Source organism: Watersipora subatra, chromosome 6, assembly GCF_963576615.1.
Source record: "Watersipora subatra chromosome 6, tzWatSuba1.1, whole genome shotgun sequence".
Lineage (NCBI taxonomy): Eukaryota > Metazoa > Bryozoa > Gymnolaemata > Cheilostomatida > Watersiporidae > Watersipora > Watersipora subatra.
This window is the reverse complement of record NC_088713.1, coordinates 35,218,860-35,245,337: the sequence shown is the minus strand read 5'-3', so window position 1 is coordinate 35,245,337 and position 26,478 is coordinate 35,218,860. Positions and strand designations below refer to the sequence as shown.

General features: G+C 37.1%; 1 protein-coding gene across 1 annotated transcript in view; it reads left to right on the top strand.

Annotated features, from left to right (window-relative positions):
- Positions 1 to 26,478, top strand: part of LOC137398511 (serine/threonine-protein phosphatase 1 regulatory subunit 10-like) — a 42,129-nt gene that overhangs the window by 11,398 nt on the left and 4,253 nt on the right. Inside the window, exons 7-15 of the mRNA XM_068084628.1 lie at positions 743 to 1,073; positions 1,783 to 1,907; positions 2,075 to 2,250; positions 2,394 to 2,522; positions 2,997 to 3,108; positions 5,626 to 5,780; positions 7,746 to 7,873; positions 23,146 to 23,230; positions 24,515 to 24,730. Of these exons, the coding sequence (XP_067940729.1) occupies positions 743 to 1,073; positions 1,783 to 1,907; positions 2,075 to 2,250; positions 2,394 to 2,522; positions 2,997 to 3,108; positions 5,626 to 5,780; positions 7,746 to 7,873; positions 23,146 to 23,230; positions 24,515 to 24,730 (1,457 nt within the window). The remainder of the gene's footprint in view (positions 1 to 742; positions 1,074 to 1,782; positions 1,908 to 2,074; positions 2,251 to 2,393; positions 2,523 to 2,996; positions 3,109 to 5,625; positions 5,781 to 7,745; positions 7,874 to 23,145; positions 23,231 to 24,514; positions 24,731 to 26,478) is intronic.

The following is a 26,478-nucleotide window of genomic DNA, read 5'->3' as shown; positions in this document are numbered from 1 at the left end:
TTGGTTTATAGCATAGCAGCAAGTTTCGGTTATGAAGTTTACCGTTTGTGGACTGGCGTTATTTCATTGTGGTAGTTAGTAGTTGTTAGTAGGGCTTAAAAAGTAAAAGGAAATCATGCTTTGCATTTCTACACTCGGCTGCTTCTTGAAAAGTATTTTTGTCATGATTTTTATTTTGTTGTATATTGAAATAGTTGTTTTATGATACGATGAGCTTGTATCTTAATCATTAGTTATGTAGTTGCGTCGTGAGTATACATACAGGTGACCAGATTGTCACATGAATGTTAGGTAGCTTTCTAAATTTTGGTAATCTGAAAAAGCTAAAATCTAGTTTTAATACTAAGGTTTTAACATATAATATTTAATTATATATTAAATAGGTTTTAAATTTGTGGTTTTGATATTAACAGTTTTAATATATATTATTTGTTTAATATATATTGTATATGATATATATTGTATATAATTTATATTGTATATAATATATTTGTAATATATATTATATATAATGTAGATAAAAGCGTAAAATCCAAGCCTAATGCTCAATGATAAAATCAGAGCAAGTTAAAATCTGAAATTTGCTCTCAGCAAGCATGAAACTTAGTAAGGAAGTATGTTCTAGTCTGTTCTACTGATTATATTATGTAATATATATATATATTGTATATACAGTATAAATATTATATGTAAATATAATCAACTGTGCAAGTTGTTGATGAAGCAAGTCTTTTCAATGTAGACAAAGAAAAGAAAAAAAAGCGACACAAACATGAATCGGATGAAAAGACAGAAGACAAAGCCGTTGCCGGTAGTCCACCAAAAGAGGACATGGATGTGGACCGGGATGTTCCCTCGCCTCCTCCTCATGCCCTTTTCAAGGACAGCTCCAAGTCATCGAGCTCAGAGAAGGGTGATACATCCACGGCCAAGGTGCACACTGTCAAGGAAAGAAGTGCTGGAGTGGAAGCTGGCTTGATTAAGCCGAAACCTCGGGGTAGTAAGCCTGCCAAGGCTGCTGTCATCCCTACGAAGCCAGTCACCTCATCTGGTTTCTCATCGTCTCATAAAAGGTGTGCGTGGTCATTGATGTCAGGCCACACTTTTGGTTGTAATATCTTTTCTTTCATCTCAAGCTAATTGCCTCCCGGTATTATATGATGGTGCTGTTGTTCATATTATTTTGAAATATTGATCTCGATTTTGAGCATACTATTTCCATGTTTTTACTTTTCTGATATGCAATCTGCTACATCCTGGATCTCAAGTTTTTATACAGATCTTATAGCTTTTGCTGTAAGACTTTATATGTGTACCATCAAATATAATAAATATACGGGCATAAGCTTGGTTCATCGTAATCAAGGCTTATTATCATTAATAGGCAGCAGCTTACCTGCTTGCCTTTCCTTGTTCACAATATGTTCAAAAAATGACTAATGAGCAGTCTGAGAACCCTTGTGACAATGGAATGGTTTGTGCCCAAGACTGCCGTATTGCCAGATATGATTCCCCCACATGCTCTTGCTATCTGAATGCCAGGCGATAGTGCCAGACAAGCCCTTATTACATGGATGTGCCATACATGCATAGAGCAAAGGCCCTGCGCTTGTTCTGTATATTTACCAGATGCCATGAAATTAACGTACACATGTTAGTGATAAATGAGAAGGCATTACCCAAGTATATACCTTTATTGTCACCCATCTCCGCCTCTGTAAAAGTGGACTGTTCTGTCTCACGTTGTTTGTATGTCTAACATTCTCTGTTTATATTGTGCAGAGTAAGCATAGAAATTCCCAGTCTTCCTGAACAAGGTTCTACAGCCGGTTCAAAGAAACCAAAGTTTGACACAGATAAAGAGGAAGATTTTGGCAAAGCGAAACTGATTGCACCCCTTCCAAAACGTAATTGCTAAATTTATAAATGGTTTAATTAAAAACTTGTTTAACACCACTTCCCACAAGTTGTAGCATAGAGTTAGTTTTCAGCCTACTAGCAGGCTACAGATATTCCTACTGCAAGCTGTTTAAGGGTTATGTTTATTTGATATGTCAAATTATGTTTATTTCAGCCTCACATATAGTGCAGGATAGTGGAGGTTTTATGGAAGCATTGATGCAGCCAAAGCAAACAAGACCGGCTGGGGTGATAAAACGTAAGCGGGTAACTCCAAAGACACCAACAAGTCCAACAGAAAAGGTCTCTCCACCAAACACTCCAGTATCACCTGTGTCTGCACCACCCAGCGTATGTTTGCATAGCCGATTCTTTCAATCGCTACCATGTAATATCCAGCTTATGATTGTCGGCAATTTTGTAAAGCGCACCACGCAAGGCCTTACCGTGTATCATCTATCTGTGTATATTAGTGTAAGAGCCATTTGTTTTAGTTTTATAAAGATACCTTAGAAGGGCCTTCAGGAGCATCACCACCGCATCCGCCCAGTTTAGATTCCTCAGACAGGCTATCACCAGTTGAAAGCACTGTCTCTAGCGTGTCAAACACTGATGACAGCAAGGTAAACTTCCCTATTTTTCTCTACTGTTTCAATTCAGCTTTTTGTCTGGTTATTATTGTATTATTATTATTGTCATTAATGTATTATGCATTCTAGAAGGTACGTTCCTTTTTGCTTCGAAAGTTATTTTTACAAAAGTTTACACAAGACGCTATCATACTTGTTGCAATTCTATACAAAAGGGTTGTCGACTGTTGTGTTGATGTTCTGTCTGAGTGTTTAAATAGCTGTTGGTAGTTTCGACCTTTTATACTTAACTTTTCACCACAAGTAAATCAAATCAACTTGCAAAATTATCATGATAAATTTTCGAACCATTCTGATTAACTGTGTTGCTGTACTAGCTGGTATCTTCATCAACTTGGCAAACATGATTAGATAAAGCGCCATTATTCATGGCTACAAGATGAAATGGATACAAGCTGAGTAGTTGTACACATTGAGGCACCTGATGGTACTGTTATTATGATGTAGGTGGAGCCACAGCCAGAGAGCTCCGGCAGCAAGCCTGTTAAAAAAGTCAGCTGGAAACCAGAGAGGGAGCTGAGAGAGTACCATTACTTTGAGTTACTCGAGGATGAGCGAGGTATCTACTCTCTTCATTGATTCTTTCACTAAATGTTTCAACAGAGCTTTTCTTTTTGCCACGATTCAGGCCCTTTGTATTCTTTAGCATTCTTGTTAATTTAGTGTTTTCACTCATCTAGTCAAAATATCATGTCCGCCATTATTGACCAATTAAAAACAAGTTGCTTGCCTCCAATCATACGGATGATGTCGTTTGCTTGTATCTAGTTGAGGTGGCTAATATTACATAGAGCAAGTTCAAACTCAATATGATGCAGTCTTTTTTCCTCAACTAGGGATGGAAATAGTATGTACTCTGGCAGTCTAGTCCGCCGTGTGAGATTATAAAGTGTGCCACCAAAGTACGGAGATTAAGTATATCCACAATCATTCATCTGCAGCTGATTGCTTTTGATTGGCGATTTGTAAGCGTCAGTCACCTTGTTGAAAGTTGGGAGTTCGAATCCCATATCATGCAATATTTTCTCCTAACTTTGAAACGGATGAACAGGCACGGCTCTTGTTATAGTAAAAGTAATCCAGTCATTTCACTAGTTGTATTTAATTCTTCAAAGTTGTTGCCGACTTTGTTTTGTTTTACCATAAAATGGTTTTTTGTGAAGTTGGTTCAACAAGGAGCGCAACATGTTTTTATAGTATCAATGAGAACTAAAAATGCTTGTGTTTAGTTTCTGAAGTGTCTCCTATTGGGCAATAGGATGCGGTCGAAAATAGATGCAATTCCAAATGCGAAAGCTAATCTGTAAATAAAAACAATCCTGCTGAAAAGTGTTTCAACACTGCACTAAAACATTATTTGATATATAAGGGAGACCAAAAAGTGGCTTTTACTGTATTTGTTACTTGGCAACCCATTTCGTCTTGAGCTTGTAAACCAAAGTTCATGAGCTTTTTGCTTTGCCTTTTCCTAGTTATTACCTATGCCATTTCAGTTGGAGATCTGTTGCGTGTAAAACTGAATGATATTGAAGATGTTACTAATATAATCTATATATAACTCTTTACTATAATAAGAGCTGGCCGTGTCTGTTCGTCTGAAGCAAACATGTTAAAAATGGGAAAAAAATCGCATCGTACAGAATTTGAACTCGTAATACCATAATACTAATAAAACCTGCAATGTTTGTTTCAAATTGAGATTACTGGGTTAGTAGTTGTTCGCTCTTGGCGGTTGATGAGCAACAGCAGTTTGTTTGGTTTTTACATGCAAAATGATATCCTAGCCACATTTTGAGTGGCACTAGTGTAATACATGTTGATGCAGACTATGCATCAGGATTATAGCTGAGCTGAACTAGACTAAACGAATGCGGCTGTCATATATTGTGAAATAAACCCTTGAAGAAATGATTGACAAGGTTTGCTATCTAGAAGCTGTCGAAGATGGCACGGTGTCTAGCATTATGTCTTATGAGATTACTGTGCACTAGTAGTTTGTAGCACTCAATATTATAAAAGCGATTATGATCGAGGCAGTAATAAGCGACAGCAGGTAGATATTACACATGATGGTCTCTCACAGAGCTTGGGACTGTTGGTGTACTGGTAAAAATTGTGATCAATGCTGTAACAGGCTGTACAACAAATGAATTTTGGTTAACAAGCTCAAGATGAAAGCCTTGTGTTGAATAAATGAAGGTCATTTTTGCCATCATCTATATATGAAGTAATTTTTGTGTGGTGTTGAAGCTCTTTTCAGCACGACTGTTTTTATCTACACATTAGCTTTTGAGTTTGGCATTATTTCAATGTTGCTGTGAAAACGGAGCATTGAAATTTGCCAGAGTGAACCAAAAAACATGTTTTTGAAATGAGGCCAGTAAGGTGTAAGGGGAAAACTGTCTATTGCTTTTTTTGAAGCAACAAGTCTGGAAAGCTGTAAGCTTCATAAGGTTGGCGTGTTTCAACATTTTTAGAAGCCGCATAAAATGTGGTTCTGGTCATGCAAAGCTGAAGGTGGAAGATCCAGAATGCTGAGTCTGTAAAATATGTGGATAGGCTATTATCTGGTGTCCTCTGTTTCACCATCGTGCAGGCTTGTACTACTAATAGCCAGAGTTTCTTTGTTGCATTGACCTTGCTGTCCGGGAAAAAGTGAAACAAATTATTTGAGTTGGCATTGAAGGTGTACATTCCCCTTGCAAAATTACTATAATCATGGACCCGAAACTAAGTAAGTGGTACAAAAAAAGAGAAAAGCTGTCGATACAAACCGATAATACCACAGTTACTGTACAGTCATTAGGTTGAAAGGTTAAGTCTGGTTTTTCCTTTTCGAAGGGCCAAAGGAGCTGAGTTTAGACAGATTTTAAAATGGAATACGCTATTCACATGTATTTTACCGTTCTTATAACATAAAGTTCCCATTATGTAAATATTCTTGGAATGGATTATTTACATTGTAGGGTTGTCTCCTGTAATATGCACATGAAAAAATAATTAAACTTGCAGTTCGATTTCGTGATTTCTTCCTACCATGATGAGTAAGACAATGTCATGTATGTTCTGTCTGTAGTAAATGTGAATCGGCTGAGAGACCAAGGAGGCTTTGATGAGATGAAGAAACGTGAAATGCTGACAGACAGAGCAGCGCTGAAAGGCATGCAGACCGATGAGAGAGCAGGGATGAAGCACAGCCACGCCCTCCCTACAGTCATCGAAAACTTTCCGGTAACTTTCTATTCAATAACTCATTTTTTGCCAAAAGCCGTGCGCAGTTCAGCTTAGAGTTTGTGTATGACCAAGAGCCGGCGCGGTGCAGCTTCAGTAGGCTTCATACAAAGCGTTTCTGATTAGTGAGTAATTAATTAACTAGCCTATTGTGTCTGCACTTGGAAAGGAAATGATCATCCCGCATGCGTTGAGCTATTAAAAACAAGTTTACAATCCTGAGCTGAATTTTGCTTTACAAAAACTTAACTTTTTATTGCACTTTCTGCTTCGTACTGACATGCCGTGTTAAAAGCGTTACAGCTACCCAAGTTTCACATATTTTAGATTAATGGACTTATAAAGATCATTTATTGAGTAGTAGTACAGCTAGTGACAGTGATTATTATTATTAGTAGTACTAGTGACAGTGTTTAGTAGTACTAGTGACAGTGATTAGTAGTAGTAGTACTCGTGACAGTGATTATTATTATTAGTAGTAGTAGTACTAGTGACAGTGATTAGTAGTAGTAATACTAGTGACAGTGATTAGTAGTAGTAGTAGTACTAGTGACAGTGATTAGTAGTAGTAGTACTAGTGACAGTGATTATTATTAGTAGTAGTAGTACTAGTGACAGTGATTAGTAGTTGTACTAGTGACTGTGATTAGTAGTAGTACTAGTGACAGTGATTATTATTAGTAGTAGTACTAGTGACAGTGATTATTATTAGTAGTAGTAGTACTAGTGACAGTGATTAGTAGTAGTAATACTAGTGACAGTGATTAGTAGTAGTAGTAGTACTAGTGACAGTGATTAGTAGTAGTAGTACTAGTGACAGTGATTATTATTAGTAGTAGTAGTACTAGTGACAGTGATTAGTAGTTGTACTAGTGACTGTGATTAGTAGTAGTACTAGTGACAGTGATTATTATTAGTAGTAGTACTAGTGACAGTGATTATTATTAGTAGTAGTAGTACTAGTGACAGTGATTGTTATTAGTAGTACTAGTGACAGTGACTAGTACTAGTGATTATTATTAGTAGTACTAGTGACAGTGATTATTATTAGTAGTACTAGTGACAGTGATTGTTATTAGTAGTAATAGTACTAGTGACAGGGAGTAGTAGTACTAGTGACAGTGATTATTATTAGTAGTAGTAGTACTAGTGACAGTGATTAGTAGTACTAGTGACAGTGATTATTAGTAGTAGTAGTAGTAGTACTAGTGACAGTGATTATTTTATTTTTGACAGTAATAATGATGCTGTAAGCTATAGTAATAGTGATAACTCGTCTGACTCGAAACAGACACCCACAGTAGTCATGAAGAAAAGGGTAGTTGAGGAAAAGGGCTGAAAATGTAGCTCATTTTGCAACACATTTCTATCCTTGTTTTTATATAAATTATATTTTCTATCTTTTCTATTTTCTACATTCATTCTTGTTTTTATGGCATCAACTGATGTAAAAATATTTTCCTGAATAATTTAGTGTCATAAATATTTTTTCATGGATCTCATGGTTTAATAGTTATGATAACCTACAGTGTATATTAAATATTAGGTTTCAATAAATATTTAATTATGTTTTGATATAAACACTTTATTGGGTAGCAAAGGAGTTAAGTAAAGCTTAATTTGTATTTTCCTAGAAACATTAGCCTTGGTTCCTTGATAAAAATCTGTCGGGCAGGTCTTTTTGAGAATTAATCTAATATCAAGTATGTCTGTGCAAATCATATCATTAGTAGGCCTAAAATTAAACGGTGTTTTTCTTGCTGGCAATATATCTGTTCCACTTTTGGTACATTCATAGTTTTTTTAACGATAGTCAACGCTGAAGAGTTTACTCTAAGTTAATAGATAAAACCAGTTGCCAGCACTATTCACTCTTTACCCTTGTTACAGAAGTTGTCTGTCCTTGCACTAATTTAATAAATGTAGAAGGCAGGCAGTCAAGTTTTACTATGTAATGATTTATAGTGGAAAAGGCCAGTTATGATTGATCTTCCCGAGTCCAAGGTTGTATGTGGCAGCCTATCAAGTGAGAAAATGGTACAGACTGACAGAGAGGTGAAGGTGCTCGCTGCCATCTACTTCTCTAAGGCGACGTAAGTTGACATGTCGTGTATGCGCCTGTTTATGGCTTAAAATTCTCAATATTGGTTATAATTTTATAATATTCTGAGTAAAAATCCGATGAAATAAAATACAGAACTAAATTAGTCATCTTATTTATTAGGAGTTACTTTCTCCTACCACCTAATCGTCTATATACAGGTATTCCTCACTTAACATCGACTCATCATTACGAACGCGTGTTAAAATGTGAACATCGTCATGGTTATGCTTTAAGGAGCTAAATAAAATGAAAATATATTTCTTTAAACTGTTAAATCATCCTTGAATGTATAGATGGTACATATGTACGCTAACCATGGCATCATTTTTATCCGCATATAGTACCAGGTATTAGGCTAATATCTGCCATAGTTGAAGTATAATAAAAGATACCTATGGTACAGATACTAAATACTATTAATAGCATAATTATTATACAAAAGCTAAATGAAAAAGAAAAATGTAAAATTTGAAGTATTTAAAAGTTTTCACTTTTTAATAAAAAGTCAAAAAAGAGGAAAAAGGTGGAGAAGTAGAGTGTAAATAGCCTGTGCGTATGGAACAAAGGCTCAGAGGGGGTGGGGCTTCATTTAGTGACAATCCCTTGACGGGTTTTTCAGAATGCACCCCCTGTCTATAAGTGAGGATTACCTGTATACTAAGGCTATTACCTCCAATTGAGTGCCTCCTACATTATACGCAGCCTCTTGCTTCAACGCTTCATATTTGGACAAACAAAATTCAACTATAGCATTGTAATTTATCATCACCAAGTCTGTTCTACATAGCGTCACCTTATTCTGTCTCCTTTGTATCTCTCAGGCTAAGGCACTACCAACACAGTCACTCATTGTAAGTCAGCTCTCGCTCTAACCAGCCAGTTATCATTCACCTTCAGTTCTATGCTTGTCATCATGCTGCTCCTCATGTTTGCTCATCATAGGGGACTCAGATTCGTTTACGTGGCGGCCATCTTGTCACTGCCGATAAGCAATACTCTATTTTGGAGCCATTTTGGCACCACTCGATATCCAACGTTTTTCATTGAATTAAGTGAACGACTTATTTTATGTTAAATTCTAATTTACTTTTAAAAATAAAATGTACTAATTTTATATTTGATTTTGCATATTAGTGAATTTTTTGATTTCATTTCAAGTTCTGACGCTTGATCGGTAGGCTGATAGAGGGCACACTCTAGGTTAGCCTCACTGATCAATCAATTTGAGTCCTTTACATGTCGATAAAACTGGCTAATTGTATTCACGTAATACTAATAACAATGATCTTTACTGTAATAAGAGCCGTGTCTATCCATCTGTCCGAAGCTACAGTCAAAGTCTTAGGAAAAAAGAATGCATCACATGGGAATCGAACCCAGATATTAGACTTCCCAAGCATGCTACCACCACACCACTCGACCCCCTGCACATAGTTATTACACCTGACGATCTCTCACGGCGCACGGGGCTGCAAGGGTACTAGTAATATAATATATAATTATTATATATTATAATATATTATATTTAAATATAATATTAGCAAAAGAATTCAAGTGTTTTCTGTTCTTTTTAAAATTAGAGTTTAAACGAACTATCACAATGCCGCATTTGTTGATCTCAATGACTTACGAAACATTAAGTCGAGTGGTGCATGTGGGTAGTGCGCTTCGTTGAAAACCCAAACATCTGGGTTCGATTCCCGTGTGGTGCATTCTTTTTTCCTACCACTCTTAGCGTACCTTCAGACAAACAGATAGAAGCTCTTATCATAGTTAAGATTTAGTATTTAGAGAAATTACTAACGTTCAATATTAGTGGTTGGTCATAATCATTCTCACTAAACACTGTAGGCTTAACTGTCCCACACCTCCTGTAAGGTGCGGTAGAGTGTCCTTGTAACACCTATTGGGTGCCGTACTTTAGGAAGGACTTTGCCCTCATGCCAGACGGGAGACTGTCGGAGACTGTCGCTAGCAGAATTAATCTTTTTATCCGTTGATGATCTAGAGCCGGCTAATTCGTACAACTGGCACTTGCGGTTGCGTTGTGATGTATCTTTCTAACCCCGAAAGGAAGGCCTTTCCCAAACAAGGCGCAAATTGAATTAACTGTGCAAAACACTGGCCACAAATTCAGCATTGGCTACCACATCCTTTCTTAGTATTGGCTGTTTGTTTTTTGCCGAGATTTTGATATTTCTAAGATTTGGCGGCCACTTGCCTTGCTATTTGCGTAACCTTGCCTGAGTTCCTTCTGTCACTTGACAGTCATTGAAAAATGGAAGCCGCAACATCTCCATTAATGTCCAGCCGGGGACACTCCACCCCTTTGTTTATGGCTTCTTGTCTCATCTGTCAGATCATTAGCTTCCCGGTGCGATTGACAGTCAGTTGAGCATTACTAGCAAATTTATAACCTTTGAGAATTCGTCTTTCCTTGCAGCGTATTTTAGTAATATGAAGGCTAGTACACACTACATCTGTACATCAGTTTTGATCACACAATTCTTTGCTGATCGTCTGTAATAACAATGGTCACACTATCACAAACCCATCTTCGTTTACATCAGCTAATAGTCTGTAGTGGAGTGGTCTCGTTACAAAATGCGGTCACGGAAACGATAAATTACTAGTCCTGCAGCAAGTGTCAAAAAAGAAGATATAGATAGAGAGATCCTCGATGGCCCATCGCTGAAGTGGTGCACATTGCACAGGCTGTCATGGATACTTGGCGAACTATCGGGAAAGTTTGACAGCTGAAAACTTTTCCGACGTATCTGTGTTACCTCGTCGATGCCATCGGTTATGGTGCACATAGGCGACGAATTTTTGCTGAGAGGACAACTCCAACATATGGCAATAGGGTGTGAACCAGCCTTAGGCTTTGTTACACCGTGATTGGGTAATGCTAGTAGCAGTACCATAGATGCCGTTACAACATAAATATTTTGTTTTGGGAGTGTTTCCGTTGTAGGGACTTTACGTTATACGAAGCGCAAAATCCTAGTAAAGACTTTTTGTTCAAGGCCTTCCCAAACTCATCTCTTTGACCCTTTAAACTGGAAAAAATTGAATTTAATTTCTTAATTTAGTGACTATGAAGTAACTAAGGCATTATTGGTTTAATGGTTATTGGTTAGATTGGTTTATATCGACAGTTCTTTCCTATTTTTCATATCGCTTACACTTGGTTTACCGTCCATGATTGCAGTAATTTTGCGTTAAGGGGCAGTACGCGCCTTCTATGTCAATTTAAATTAATTATTTTTTGCCACAGCAAGGTCTATTCTCCAAAGAAACAAAAAAATATATTGTAAATGTTTAAAATAGTGAAAGAAAAATATATCTTTACTATAATAATAATAATGATGTATGTCTGTCCCGCCTCTCCAAAGGCTCAGTTGGAGGGTAGGATAAAAGAGTCATTTTCTCTCCCAAATGTGACCAGGAAAAAAACGATATGTTCAAGGCTAACGATGGGAAGTTTGTGATTCAAATCAAATTTGAAAACTTGTACCAACTTGGTGCTTTACATTGTAGGAAATTTCTTTATACGAAGCAAAAATCTTCCATTATTTATGTTTAGTTGATTTTACGTAAAAGGAGGTTTACGTTACGTTATGAGAGTGTCTGCTGTATTTGTATGGTGACCATATTTTATCTGCAAAAATGAAAACCATGGATTACACACGGAGTAAAGACTGCTCATATTAGAAAGACATTCTTCTAGTCTCTCCTCTGGCTATATTTCGTTTTTTCGTGACGTAATTTTATTGTTTTTGGCCATCTTTATAGACAAGTTTATCGTTAAAAACACAAAGCTTTTGCAATAAATTTTTTGAAAATGGTGCAATGGTGCTTTTGTTTGCAATTTTTTTATTATAGTCTCAAAACAACACCAAAAAGTACTATTAGATAAAAGAAAACGATGGTTTTCTACAAATATGATGGCTTTTTCGTGAACGAGCGCATGTGCAAACGCCTTGATGCCGTCAAAAAAATGATGGATTAGCTATCTCTTACACTCAAGTGATCGTTTTAAAGGTCAGAGAGTGAGGCATTGTAAAAGTAGAATTATTTACTTTTGTAAACAAGAATGACATAGGTTCTATAGGAGGGTTTGCACTTTTGGGAACGGTAGCATTCATGTATAAATTTATATACATGCAGTTTATTTGCGAGATCAAAGTTTGGTGAAATTGGCAGCTATCTTTGCCTTTTGGCAATCAATCATAAGCCACAACACGTGGATAGTATCCTCGTGTTTCCCTGGTCACTCTTTAAACACAATGACCTCAGCGTGTTGAATAGGCAGCCTAGATATAGACCCGATAGTGAAGCTAACGAGCACGCGCATGAACCGTGGGGATGGTGTCTCCGGAATATATAATGGTGATAGGATTTGTATAAGCATGAGTCTTATGCATGACAGTAACCAAGCAAATTATGATATAAGCTCCCTTATATTCATAAGTGGCTCATTTTTCTAGTCTTTATGAAGTATTTTGACAGAATACTTAGTAAGTGATACACGGTTCTTGGGGACAAGACCTCTAGAGCGGATATTCCAGCAAAAATGTACAAATCTTTGAGTAAGTTTTGTTTGGGCTCACGCAATCCATTTACCTTTCAGTGTGGTAATTGATCGAAGAGTATTTGCTATTTTTATGTGATGAAGAGTTTACAGACGATAAGCGTGTTTGTTTCCAATTAAATGAAATTTAGAAAAAGTGTCTTTAGTAGGTTTATTTTCTATAGATGATTGACTGCCTCTTTGAAACTGCCTCTTCGAGATAAGTGACCCGATTATCGCCGTCAACTTCGGACATAGCTGAGTAGAATGGAGTATTTTACTCGGCTATATTTGAGGCTATGTAAAAACTGATCCACCTGTACATTTGCCAAGATTGAACTTATCAAATCATTAGGGACCAACAGTAGATAGTAGAAAAGCCGTATGTTTAAAAACTGACTAGTGCATTTTTTCCATAGTGATTAGTCCTAAATGGCGATAGGTTGTGCTAGAATATTAAGACCTTTCCTAAAGGTAGAAGGGGCTTGTTATCAAGTAAATGGCAAATGTAAAAATTATGATTTGCTGTCGTGACAGTCTCATGCTTATGACTCCAAATAACATGATTAAAGTCTGATTCCCTTTGATTGCACTCTCACGCTAAACTGAGAGAAAGCTTTGATTGCACTCTCACACTAAACTGAGAGAAAGCTTTGTGAGTTTATATGAATACTGTATAGAAGGAAATATTTGAATGTGACCAAAGTGACATGTTGTGTGTGTGTGTCCGATTTGACTCAGGCTTCAGTTCGCGAGAATAGCTGATAAATTGGTTTTGCGATGAGTCTAGGAAGTGAGGTGTATCCTGTCTCATTCATAAATAATAAATGATAGAAAAGAACGGTTGTTATAAGGTTAATGACACCGACAGCTATCAGCTCCGACAGCTCTTGCCACACCCACTACAGCAGGGGTTAATTTCTTTATGAAGCCATCCTTTGCAATCTTCCTAAATTGTTTTGGGTCAGTTCAGTTTGTAGCCTTTGAAAACTCTTTTGTTAATGCTGGTGTTTCACTTCATTGAATAAGAAATTTATTCTGAGCTGTTTAAATTATGTTGTCATTAACTGTTATTATAATTTATTGTTATTATATTTTATTGTTGTATCAGAAAATTTGAGAAAATTAATAATGTTCACACTACGGGTTTAACGATCGAACAAGGGGTTACCTTTCTGAGTAGTTTTATTTTTAGTTGTATACGGTAGGATTTTCTCTTAAAAGGTTAATTCACACTATATCGCGGTATGTGTTGATCACACATTCTTTCGCTGATCATCTGTAATAACGATGTTCACACTATCACAAACCCATTCGTTTACATCAGTAAACGAATAGTTTTCTTGTTATACAATGTGGTCATGAAAAGGACAAAATACTAGTCTCGCAGCAACCGTCATGAAAGAAAATATAAAGCGACCAATCGGCATCGCTTAAGTGGTGCGCATTGCATAAGCTGCCGTAGATGCTCGGCGAACCAAGGGAAAAGTTTTACTGCTGCAAACTTTCCTGACGTATGCAAGTTGCCTCGACGATACTAATGGTTTACGGTGCACATGGTCAATACATAAATAATCCCGAGAAGACAGCGCGGACATATGACTATATAGTGTGAACCAGCCTAAGTGAGACTGTAGCGAGATTTATGTTACATAAGTTTATTTAATAATATTTGTTATTCTACTGCGCTCTCAGTTCTCATGCATGAGTTGCTGAATACATGACAGTAATTATATGTAATGATGTAGTCTTGCGTAATAACCCCAGCAGTAAGAAAAGACAGATTTACGTTAGGCTATTTGGAGATGTGACAAAATCTCAAACAGTTTATCAAATACCAATAAGCTTGTCATTCATAAGTACATAGCCCAGTTCTTTCTAATCAGGTTTATATTGCTACGATACTGGTAAATAGCACCCCCTCCATCCAATTCTTATGATGTTCTCCTTTATCTAAAATTATGTTGTTTGAGGTGCCATGGATTTGGAGATGTTTGTGTAATGTGAATTTAATGGATGTTGCCCAGGACATATTTTGCAGGCGTTATTTACTCATGAAAATGAATAACAGATGCCTTGATGCGTATGTATAATAGGGGCCAAAGAATAATCAGCTCTGAATGTGATGCAAGGGCTTAGTTTAATCTGATGGCATGATAATAAGAGGCATAGCAAGTAGAAGTAATTCCTGCAATTGCCCCTGTCACGTTACTCCTCTCTCACCTTCCCGTGCTGTCACCTTCCTACCTTGTCACCTCACTCCTCATTTCACACCTCTGACACCTTGCTATCCTGTCATGCAGGTTGCAGTGTAAAATAGATTTTCATAAATGCTCACCAAATTCTTAGTCTTGAAACTTGCTTGGGATATGATTGCCGAATCGTCGCTTCGTTTGTTAGTTTGTTGGAGATTTTGAGAATTATTTCTGATCAGATATTTTTAAAACCATTTTCTTTGTGTCATCCTCTCAAACCTGATCTTCTGACATCCTTTGAGTCACAGAATAGCTTAAAATATTTTCACTTTCTCAGTTTCAGAGCTTGGCAGGCGTTATGGGGTTGTGATTTATTCCCCACTTTTCTTTGTGGAATGCTGACCCGGTACCAACCAGTAGAAAGCTTTGTCTATCAACTTTTCTCATTCCCCGATAGGCTTCACATGTTAGTTAGGTAGCCAGACCTGTCAGCTTGTGAGTCTCATATTGTAAAGACGCTTTTGAGCCAAGTTCGTTGAGTCACTGTCGTTCCAGCTTGATATGATATAGCTTGAAATGATATTGTTCCAGCTTGCAATAAATGTTTCAATAGCTGGTCATATGTTGCGATTAACAGTTGAGCTTTGTTAAAAATGATAAAGATTTCTACGCCGGAGGTGATTGCTCACAATCCTTTCTTAAGCCTGGTTCCCATATCGATTGCGAGACTCCGGCGGTAATATGCGCAGCAAAACGGTAATATGCGCAGCAAAACGCTTGCGGCGGGATCTGTTCACATAAAAGCCACATCGTTAATAATATCGTAAACATAATTGCGTAATCAAATAAAATGTTCGCTTGCCATGCCGGTCCTATAATGGTGACCTTTACCTGTACAGTGCATTTCGAGAAGGTTTTGCCTGCGGCCGTTTGCGAAATTTGAGCAGCGTTAAACGATTGCGATGCCGCCGGAAACTATCGGCGGTACCTGGCGCATACGTTCCGATTTCATCGCTAATAGCCTACGTGCTGCCGCCAGTGCTTTGCGGCGTATATGGGTATATGCGGCGTACAGGCTTTACTTAGCAGTGCATTTTCAAATTAGGAATGACTGGTGTAGAAGATGTTTACAATTTAGCAGATTTTGCAGTATTTTCTTTCGCATCATTTGCGAGTGCCGTTTACATCGTTTGCAAGCATGAAATATTGTGAGTGATAAAATTCAAATAAAATAGTTCAACATAAAATTTAATTTTATGAAACCTGATATAAACATACTGAACTCAAGAAGCAGTGATAAGCTACCCTTGAAGACTATCAATAGCATTTTCTGGTGCAAGATTAACGATTTTCAAATGTATCACATTTCTAAAATTTCAAATTCACGAACCAATCATACGGGTATAACGGTTTTTAGCAGTTGTTTGAAACATGATTTATTTTAATCATTTTACAAGACTATAAAAGTGTCATCCAAGTAGTATAACTACTGAATGATATAGAAATATTGATGAAACCCTATTTTGTAATATTGTCTGCTGCTAGTGGATCATTTAGTTTGTGCCTTTGGTAAACATGAAACCTTGCTCAGACAACCACAGATATACTCGTTTAATGCCCCATATACGTAGTCGGCAACCACAAGTATGCTCGGCCTATTATTCACTATCCACATAAGTTTTAGCACTGAACGGACATGAAGCTAAGTTCTACTAACCTCAAAACTTATCTGACAAAAATTTATTCCTAGAGGCTTTACGAACTTCGAGATGTTTAACGCTTTTTGTGTTGTGTCATGCCTAGCCATCCAGATAGCTTGAGATCTTACACTATAATAGGCTGATAATTATGCTTTGAAAAGCAAAAAATTGGTGATTTTGATACAATAGTTCAGCAGGTTTTCATATTAACTCTTAGTGTCAAAGAAAGACTCTGTTAAATTGTTACATATTGTCTATCTCTGCGGTTTATGGTTTGCACATTGACTAGTTTTTTTTAGTGACTTTGTAATTTGTGAGATTTACTGTTGGCCTCTCTGGACCTACAACTGAGATACATTTAGCCAACGCTCATGGCCAATACATGATTTATCTTTTAGGAGACCAATCTGAATAGAATTAAAAATGGTGGTACTAAAAATTTTCAAATTTTTAAACTTTAAAATCACGCTCATTGATCCAAGACCCTTCCCCAAAATAACATTGATGGAATCCTTGACGCTGCGTTCTGTCTGTAGATTAACATTGAAATGCTAACTGAGGGATGGATTGCAGATTTCGGATATTTTAGCGTTTATTTTTTAGCTAGCATTTTCTCTTATTTTTGCTTGAACTTTTTTGTTTCACGCTGTCCGCCATTTTTTGCATTGCATTAACACTTCTAGTGGCTCGATGTTTTAGGTAACGATGTTGTTGTATTCGGATGGTTTTTACATGTTTTTTTAAAAAGGATCTTTTCTTGTCGTGGTTTCATACATAAGTTTTATGTGACTGTCAGTTCAGGGGCGGATCTAGAAAAAAAAGTATGCGGTGCAAAATTTGTGTAATATATCTAGAGTGGGAGAGGGTGCGCGGGGTGACCCCCTTACCGGGCCCCGCGCAAGCGGAACTTTTTGAAATTTAGGCATCTTAGAATGAAGGAGAGGTGTGTTTGAGCCCAATAAAGTGTAATCATTTATTTGCAGCAAACAACAAGTTTAGAGGTAAAAATTAACATTAGATATGATTAATTAAATTTGTGTTTTATAATGTTTATTATACTATGTATATCAAGATTACATGTAAACAGAAAGTTAACAAACATTTGTGCAATAAAATAAAATCAAGACAAAATCAATCACAAAACCTCAACAGCCATTTGGTTTGGCTGTGCAGAAATTAGCCATCATTTCTGCAAACTACCATAAAAAATGTTTCGTAGTATTAGCTACATAACGATGCTATTATAAAACAGACATATTAGGGCATACTTTTTTAAATTGTTGTTTTGTGATCCAAAGTTCGTTCTTGACCTTTCTTTTGAGACATTTCGCTTTTAAAATTGCTTGTAGTACTTCTTTCGAAAAGTTGTGGCTCAATTGGGGATGTTTATTGGGAGCACTCTCATTTGTTTATAAGCTAAACAAATTCAGGTCAATGTTATTAAAACTGGTTTGTTATAACGAGCTCTACTAGGCCGTTTTTGTTCATTTTCTCCCAAAGCAAGTTCTCAGTGAAATGAATTGTAATTTACTCAATTCTTGATGGATTTTAAATCTTTTTTTTAATTTTTTGCCATATTTATGGTGGTGCATTTGCACCATATGCACCACAGTAGATCCGCCCCTGCAGTTCATCCTTAGATTAATCAGTTAGATTGAGTTACTATAGAGTCTCAACATATCTGTCTATAGTATAGACAGATATGTTGAGATGTGACAGCGCAGTTGAAAGTATCATTCATTGGTAATCTAAAGTGATTCATTCAAAGTGCTGTCTTGAGGGAGCAATTCTGGTAGTTACGACTTCACTATTACTAAGTCTCCATACAGTGCTAGTGTAGCAACACCTGGTTGCAGCAATGCAGAGGGACTACTCTGGGTCGCAAAGCAGATCATGTTTCCATAGGGCTATAGTAGAGCAATGGTTATACGGCCCTATGCAAGACTTAATCGTTGCACAAGTGTGACTTCGTTGGTCACTAAGGCTGTTTTCTGGTCACACGTGTTTCGCGTCCAAACACAACAGAATGAGAGTGGCACATTAGTGTTTCCATTATGGTATTACACCGCCATATGGGGGTGTCTCGCTGTATGGAAACTTTGTAACTCTTCATCGGGCAGCGCTTGCTTGGGTAATGGGTGCTACTAGGGACCCTTCTGTAGTGATTTATGTCTGGAGAGGTCATGGCATGTCTGGAGAGGTCATGGCATGTCGACTGGCTTTTGATAGTCATTATTTTATGGTTAATAACCATTATTCAGATACCCAGATAGTAATTATAAAGACATACTTGTTACCGGTAGTAGGTATGCCTAGTTCGAACTAAACATAATGAATAACTTTAATAATAAGAAATAAATTTCCTTGGTATCAGTTTCACATGAATATGCCCCTCTTGTAATTGGGTGCATTTCTTGATAAACACAGAGTCTCCGATAACTGAAAAAGGCCATCCATGTTTACATGCTAATTTGAAAAAATTGAAGGAGTTAGTCGTTGACATTCGCTTGCAGTTGCGTGTCTATTATAAGGCCTGTATTCAAAGCATTCCCCAGGACAGGCTGCTGTGTTGAATATGAATGAAAAGACTATTTAAACAAGCGAAATTTCAATTCCTAGAAACATATGACCGGTGCCTTGACCTCTTTTCTAGTTATTATTTTCACCTAGTGAGGACATTCTAATGCTAATTTGATAAATTCGACTTTTTCTATCCATTGTGTTGATTTATTAAAGGGTGGCTTTAACTTACAACATGTTACTTGAAATTTTGTCGTAATGTTTTGCCCTTATGAACTCTGACCATTCTTGTCGATGTGTGTCGGTAACCCTGAGCAATTTTTCCAACCATCCAAAGTTTTTAAACTTTTTTTAAATACATCTAAGTATGCTCATAATACAATGATATTTGGTAAAACACTAGTACAAAAAGTCGGGCAACCCACAGCAAATGTCATCAAACAGAAAAAACCAGCATCTTACCACTATTCAGGTTGAAACTATAAATATTCGTATGATTTTAAAAACTCGTTGAAGTCTTTACAGTAGTATCGTATTCATTGAGCACATGTTCATCGTCATTTCGTGACTCAAAATAAACTGGAAAATTATAGGTAGTATCATAAAATTCTTCATTTGCATCACAATCATTTTTGACCTACCAACGAACGAGTTGTATCGATTTTTTCGCGAGACGGCTCTAATAAAATTAGTTATTATAACAGAGGAAATAGATAAAGATATTTCAAAACTGTTACAAGTGGAAGTGAAATTTCTTGTCTAACATGCTGTGCAAGAATTAATTTGATTGGTTTAACCTGTTACTTAGAAACAGCTTTTGAAAACAGAGCCATGGTAATGTCGGAATTCTGGCCGTTACGGTTTCAGACACACCCTGCGCAATGCCGGAATAACGGTCGTTTGGGTCCAAAGGGTTAATCGTATTATACTATTATTATATCATAGGCCTATTATATGTAGCGATACATTCTCATATGGCACTGCAATGTCATCATAAAAGCAGTCAAGTAGTCCTCATTTTGTCTTGACTCACTGTTACTCTTTAGAAGTAAAACACCCATGCAATACGGCATCTTTGCAGCATGAAAACGGCCTTGGCGACCAACAGTGTCGCACTTCTAGATGCTCATAGTTTTTTCTTATGGTCATCCAGGATTTGCTTTTTCCTTGACTCTTAAAGATGCAACTTCGACATAAGGCGTCGCACAACCATCGCTCTACTCTAGCACCTTATGGAAGAACGTTAGTTGGCCTATCACAGCGCCTCCGTCACTGTCGCTACAACATTGCTGTATGAAAACTTGGTGATTGTTACAGGCTCATAGTTATTGACCGGTTATTGGATATACCTCAGCCTAAATGAATGTCTTGGCAGCTGTTATCTGATGTTAAATGGTCTCTCCTTGCTACAGCTAATTGAGACAGTTCATCTGGTCTGAATGAGTCGCTGACATTTGACCTCATAACGAGTTGCAAAGAGAATAGATTTCATGTCACTTCTAGCAAAAAATGATGCATTTCTTTAGGTCAGTTCACACCATATCGCTGACATACGGCTATATGGTGTTAACTAGTCTTGACTCGGTGTCTGAATGGCCTTCACAATGTTGACCTCACCCCGCTGACCGAATTGAGCTAGTCAAAGGTCTGAATATTATCGATTGATCAGATAAGATTTCATGTCTGCAGGTCTTTGGAATTTTCCTAATCGCTTATAATCTGGTCTGCGATCATCACTTTCCAGGCATTTTAATTAACTAGGTTATTGACCAGGTTACTACCCTCTTTTGCAAACTATCATCTACCATTTCCGAGCGCATAACAAGGTCAACTTAGCCTGCCCAGGTGACTAACTCTTGTTTGATTTCTCTTATATAATTAAACCTTACTCCTCACAGTTAATGGAAACTGGCATCCTCTCTTTGAACTGAACTGCTTTCTAAGCATTTTGTGTCTTTTTAAAATAAGTAGATTGAAATTATCTTGATTGAATTTCAGGCTATTTGTCAGCTTCAGTCCTAATATTTTAAGCCAGAGAATGCATTTATGTAGCCCGGGTGTAGTTTGGACTTCATATGGTCTGGATGTTCATATTTGTAATTAACTGGGTTTCTTGTGAGGAAGTCAAACATTTTTAGTAGTTACCCATGTTACCTTTGCTGTGGGTATATAACCATGAAGGTTTTTTTTATCGCTGCAGTGCTTGATTTGCAAATGTAAGGAATTCCTTGCTCACCTATTCTTAACTACGGCTTGCTGACTTTAGGTCTCTTGTGTGGTTGGCTTCTAAAATTACTTTCTAGTTTTTATTAATAAATAAATTAATTGCACCATAATATATGATTAGTTCTAAAATTATGTAGTGCGTCCTCTTCGAAATTATTTACACGGCGGTAACTGTAAGCTGTTTCGATTATGTGTATTCTCAGAAGTTTATCTCAATCCTGTCAGAACCTGAGATAGTGTAGAGGCGAACTGTGACTTCTCCTGTAAAACATTCTTAAAGCATTGGCAAACCAAAAACCTCTTTGTTCAACTCAAAGAGAAGAAAGGGAGAGCTTTTGTTTCGTTCCATGTTGGAGCTTTCTGCTATATTATGTAGGTACTAGGTGAATGCCTGGCATTGCATGGGTAATAAAAATATTTTGCACAAAAACTATTTTTTAAAATAACAATCAATGGGATATTTGTTTAAATGAAACAAAAAAATTGGAAGTTATTTCAAATCGAAAACAAAATGATGACTTGATCCGTCGTTGGATCACACTCATTCATATAGCAGACCATGGACTGTTCTAGTTAAAAGTGGCTCGCATCAGAGCGAGAAAGGATAAACAAGGACAGCTTATCTGATTAAGTTGAATGCCTGCATATAATTGCTGCCATATGTTGACCTTGGGAGTCTCTGTCCTGTGGTTGAGGATAATTTGGTAGGCCATTGCTTGAGTCACTGCCTCCGAGTTATGCTGCTAATGTTGGCCATAGACCAATGACCTTAGTTCTTTATTATAGCAATAACGTCAGACTGTCTGTAAGCTAGTACTTGTAGTAAACCCTGGTACATACTATACCGCCATATCTCAGCGGTGTCTTTTCCACGTTCATCGTCTAATATGTGCATCGTAAACCGATGGGATTGTCAATGGATACTTCAGGAAAGTTTGAATCTGTTAAACTTGTACGATAGTTTGGCGAGCATCGACGACAGTCTATGCACTGTTCATCGTTTTTGTGACTACATTGTATAGGCCTCCGGGAATGCTATACCACGAACTGTTCGCTGATGTAAGTGCGGAGGGTTTGTGATAATGTGAACATTGTTGGCCATTCTCTTATCACGCTCGATATACCTGACAAGTGATATTTTTCGAGTTGTATAACTGTTTTTTATTTTTCCTTGTTGGTGACTCATATTTGTCATCAAAGGCGAGATTATGATGTCATTTGTTATATAATGGTAATCATAATGATTTATCTGTTTAGATATGAAATCTAAAAAAAATGAAAAGGAAACGATTTATATAACATTTTTCTAAAAATATCTAAACAGTATCCCTTCATTAATATTTACTGTAATAAGAACTGGTTTGAAGCAACAGTGGAAGGTTTGAAAAAAGATTATATCTCATGGGGTTCGAACTCATTACCTTTGACTGGTCCAACACTATTGCATATTAGCTAATTAGCGTGTTAGAATAATTGTACACACGTTTATTCTCTGTGCTTTATCAGCACATGTGACAATCTCTCACAGCACACTAGACTGCCAAGCTAAGTGTAAATATATGATGATGATATTTATGATGATACAGTTTGTTTATATTTGAAAACTTATTTTTATTTTTCAAAATTAAATAAATAATTGTGAATTTTGTTTTATTCGGTTGAATACTAGTTGTTGAGAACACTCCACTGTGCCAGAATCCTGAGCAAATACGCAATAAAATATGTCAATAGTGACACGCAGCACTGTAAACATAAACACAGTATTTAATGGCATAACAAGAGGGACTAACAGGAAGTGCGGCTAGTGACCTCATTTTGTTGAAAGTCTGGTAATGCCTTCCTTTGCACGTTGCGACTGCGATCAAGTTTTGTCGATTTTAATCTTGAAACATCCTTGCAGTCAGATCGCCTCAAGCAACAAACAAAATCTCAAATGATAGAAAAATATCTATAATATCTGATAGAAACTAATAGAATTTGATAAAATCACATCTTCAAGGCCATCCCTGTCATGCGTCTTATGATTATTATTCTCTCTGACTTTCAGGATACCAAGTACGGCTGCTGAACCAGATAGTTCCAGTGACACGGAAGCCTCCAGTATGGACTCAACACTCACCATCCCTCTAGAGGTATGTGTACTCTCTTGGATGTTTCAAGATTAAATAGCCCAAACTTGCTCTCAGTTAAAATGCTCAGGTCAGGCGGAATTGTGATTATGACATCTAATAGTTGCAAAGAGACAGAATAGAAACGCGTAGTGAAGTAATTTTGCACGTATTTTTCTTTTGAACGTTTCAATTGCAATCAAGTTTTATCGATTTTAATCTTGAAACATACTGCCAGGCAGATCACCTTAAACATCAAAAACGATCAAATGATAGAAAATACCGATACTTTCTAATAAAATCTACTACAATTTTGTTTTACAACAAAATCTATTACAATTCTTCTACAATTACAGTTCACCTTTGAAGTGATGGTTTCTACCGAGTTGATAATAAGCCGTTAAAATCTTTAACGTGGAACTTTAGGACAAACATAAAAACCTCATCAGCAAGCACGCGCGTGATTATCATCTCGGTAGGGATCGAATATCACAGTACGATGCGTGTTCCTGGGATAGTTTGTACTTGGGAACGACTTCTCCGAGTGATTTGGAAAGTTCCATAATAAAAAAGCTCACAATTGAGTCCATTATGCAAATGTCTGTGATGGATGAGTCAATTTAGATAAGGTCGTAGATAATTTGGCATACCATTGTATCATCACTCCACGTGAAAGACATATCATGCGTTTCTTTTAGTTTCACTATGCTAGCCGTGTAACCAATGGTTTTTTGTATTTTTGATGCTTTTTTTACTTTGCATTGCTACAGTGCCAAATTTCTCATAAAATGTTACAAATTTCTATTAACCTAGAGAATATAATGTTTTCTTTTAGCAATAGATCGTAGTTAGCCTTGCAGAAAGGCAAAGTTTGGCATTAGAGTAGGGTAAGCCATAACTTGGCATGACATTGCAAATGGCTGTGACATAACGTTGGCATGCCATTTGAGTTAGCTCTGGCGTGACATTGCATTGGTCATTTACACAGCACTGTAGCTACTCTAATCATCCAACCTAGAAATCTTTGCTAGCCAAATATTTAATGGCGTATGAGATGCTTCTTTGAGTTTCGCTGGTAGCGGGAAAGCAAAAATTAGTTATCTTGTATGTGAGTGAACCAAACCAAAAGTGCTTAGGACTATTTTTACGGTATGAAATAATACGGAATAATTTGATTTGGTATATTCGCCGGCTCATTCAGATAGTCCTTCATGCATCATTAACTAAAGCCGGAAAGTACTTATGTAACCATTTTCTTTTTCGTTGCCCTTCATGTATTATTCTGTAAATATTTTTTGTTTGTTCCAGATATCTGGTGGCTCTACTCTGGTCGACAACAGCCAGCCGATATTGACTCAGCCCCTAGCCTCTGCTCCTCCATCGCGCGGGGCCCTTTTGGCAGCTCCTACGGAACAAGTTCCCGCAGTTAATGATCTCATGTCAGGGGTTTCTGCCAACAATATGGACATAATACAGAAGCTAGCCAATGGGGAAGGAGGACAGGAAATACTCGAAGCTCTCGCTGTAAGATTAACTCACATCATGGTTTAACTTTAAGTCAATGGTGGTTACTAAATTTCCATACAGTAGAAGCCAAACCCTTATATGTCGCTGCAATATCATCATGGAAACAGCCATGTCGCCCTCATTCTGTACTGTTCAGAAGCGAGACACCCGTGCGATATCGTCTCTATCCTGCAGAAACGGTCATTGGCGTACTTTGGTTTGTGCATAGGTCTTGCTTTCTTGTTACTTAATATGTGTCCACATGTTTTGACATCGCGCAACCAGTGATCTACTACAGCGTCTTATAAAAATATCATGTACAGCGGAACCTCGGTTCTCGAACGCTTCGGTCCTCGACCAACTCGGTTTTCGACCAAAAAATTTGAGATTTGTTCGTCTCGTTTGTCGACCATAAATTCGGTTCTCAACCAAACCGGAGCATGCGCATTTGAATTGAACGCTCGGAGCAGCTCCGGAAACAGCATGTTTATACGTCGCCTCTACCGAAGAGATTTTCTAGGGTCACAACTCCTCCAGTCGAGTTACCCTAAATTGTTTTGGAGGAGGATTCTTCTTCAAAGATGTGAAGTAAACGTGCCATTGCTGTTTCTATATTCTTTTTCACACGATTTTATGTAACTGATCTGTTGCACCTTTTTGCTGTTGCGTTATCAATTTCTGCGATTTTTGGTATTGCATCATAACCTTTAATGTTTTCGATGTTTTAAGAGCAAAGCATACGAAATGTTTACTTTTTGTTTTCTTTTTCATTATCATAGATGGAAAATATTTTATTAAAATTAAGCCTGATCTATATCTACCCATTTTATTTATAGTATACAGTACAGTTTATGGTGTAAAATGTTAAAAAATACTTTACCGAAGTTGTTAAATCGACTTGGAACGGATTAAAATTTACATAGATTAATTCTAATGGGAAAACTTGTTTCCCATTAGAATTGTTTTTTGTTGATCTCGAACAACTCGGTTTTCGAACAAGTTTCTGGAACGGATTGTGGTCGAGAACCGAGGTTCCACTGTACTTGTCGGCCTAGCATAGCCCTCGAGCAGCATCCCTACACTATCGCGAGAGATAGTGTAGGGATATCAGAGATGCATCTATATGCATTCTTTATGCATCTATATCAGAGATGCATAAAGAAATTCCTCAAATTATCTTAAAAAATTAATCTTCCGCGGGTACAAGGGAAAAGTCACACGCCCAGCCCGTTAGTTCATATAGAACCTCGGACCCCTATCTGTAGTATAACAGGAAGTTTATCATTAGACCAAAGACGTGTCTCATAATCCTGTGTCTCATAATCCCGTCATCTGCCGGATTCAAATCTCCAAATTCAAGTCCTGACAGTGATTTGGAATATTCCGTTAACTTATTGATTCCTTAATTGCTTTATCATTGAAACAGTTTCAATTAAACTAGTCTAATAGCTAGAGATATCCCGGCATCTGCATTGGTATGGAGGCTAAACATATGGATTAGTGTCAGTCAGTCTTTTCTTTCATATATCGGAAATTTCCGGATAATTCATACAGATCTATTATTGACCATAGTAAAGGTAAGGCCACACGAGACAAAATTCTCACGAAATCGGCGAAATTTGGACGAAACGATTCGTACGAATTGATATTTGGACGAATTCGTCCATCGTTGGTTGCGCACGATGAACGAATCCTGAATTGGACGAAACGTGAAAAATTCCTACGAATCGTTGTTTGATTGGTCGGTTGAAAAGGTTAGTTGAATG